The sequence below is a fragment of the Asparagus officinalis genome, chromosome 8 (assembly GCF_001876935.1).
Source record: "Asparagus officinalis chromosome 8, Aspof.V1, whole genome shotgun sequence".
Taxonomy (NCBI): Eukaryota; Viridiplantae; Streptophyta; class Magnoliopsida; order Asparagales; family Asparagaceae; genus Asparagus; species Asparagus officinalis.
The window spans coordinates 130,218,461-130,219,053 of NC_033801.1; the positions used below are offsets into that span (position 1 = coordinate 130,218,461).

Here is a 593-nt window from a genome sequence, read left to right on the forward strand (position 1 = left end):
CTGCCTGTAGGGCAAATTGCCGTGCTTCAAGGGACTAAAGCCGGCAGCTGGCTCTCTGTGCTGTTCTGAATCAACCGCCATTGAGAATTGATCTGACCTTCCGCGAGCGACCGCGGAACTCGACTGAGATGGGGACGGAGGACTGCCGTCTGGCAGGTTGACGGTGGTAATATCGTGTATGCTCGCCCTCCTCTTATCCTTACCGCCAGAGTTGAGCCTTATGAAATACTTCTGGGCATGACTGGCCACCTGAGTCGGAGTCCTGGTCACCACAAAATTCCTCGATATGTTTCTCCAATCCCCCTTCCCGTACTTCTTAAGCCCCATCAGGAACAGCCTGCAACCAACCAACAAATCAGTAATAACCAACCGTAGGCAGGCATATCACGAGATCAGCAACCCGAAAGATGACGGACATCTCATCTCTGCGCGCGCGCGTTAGATTTTTCAAAAAAAACGTGAATCTATAGCTAGCTACTTAATGATATGCAGAGCAACAAATCGTTAATCACATATATCGAAGCAAGGTGGGGAAACATACTTGTGCTCCTCCTCGGTCCAGGGGACCCCCTTCTTCCTCTCCTGATCAGAGA

At 50.8% G+C, this 593-nt stretch overlaps 1 protein-coding gene across 1 annotated transcript in view; it reads right to left on the reverse strand.

The window, feature by feature from the left end:
• Positions 1–593, reverse strand: part of LOC109821956 (transcription factor DIVARICATA-like) — a 1,684-nt gene that overhangs the window by 158 nt on the left and 933 nt on the right. The window contains 2 exon segments of the mRNA XM_020388111.1: positions 5–337; positions 542–593. The exon segment at positions 542–593 is cut by the window's right edge and continues 12 nt beyond it. Of these exon segments, the coding sequence (XP_020243700.1) occupies positions 5–337; positions 542–593 (385 nt within the window).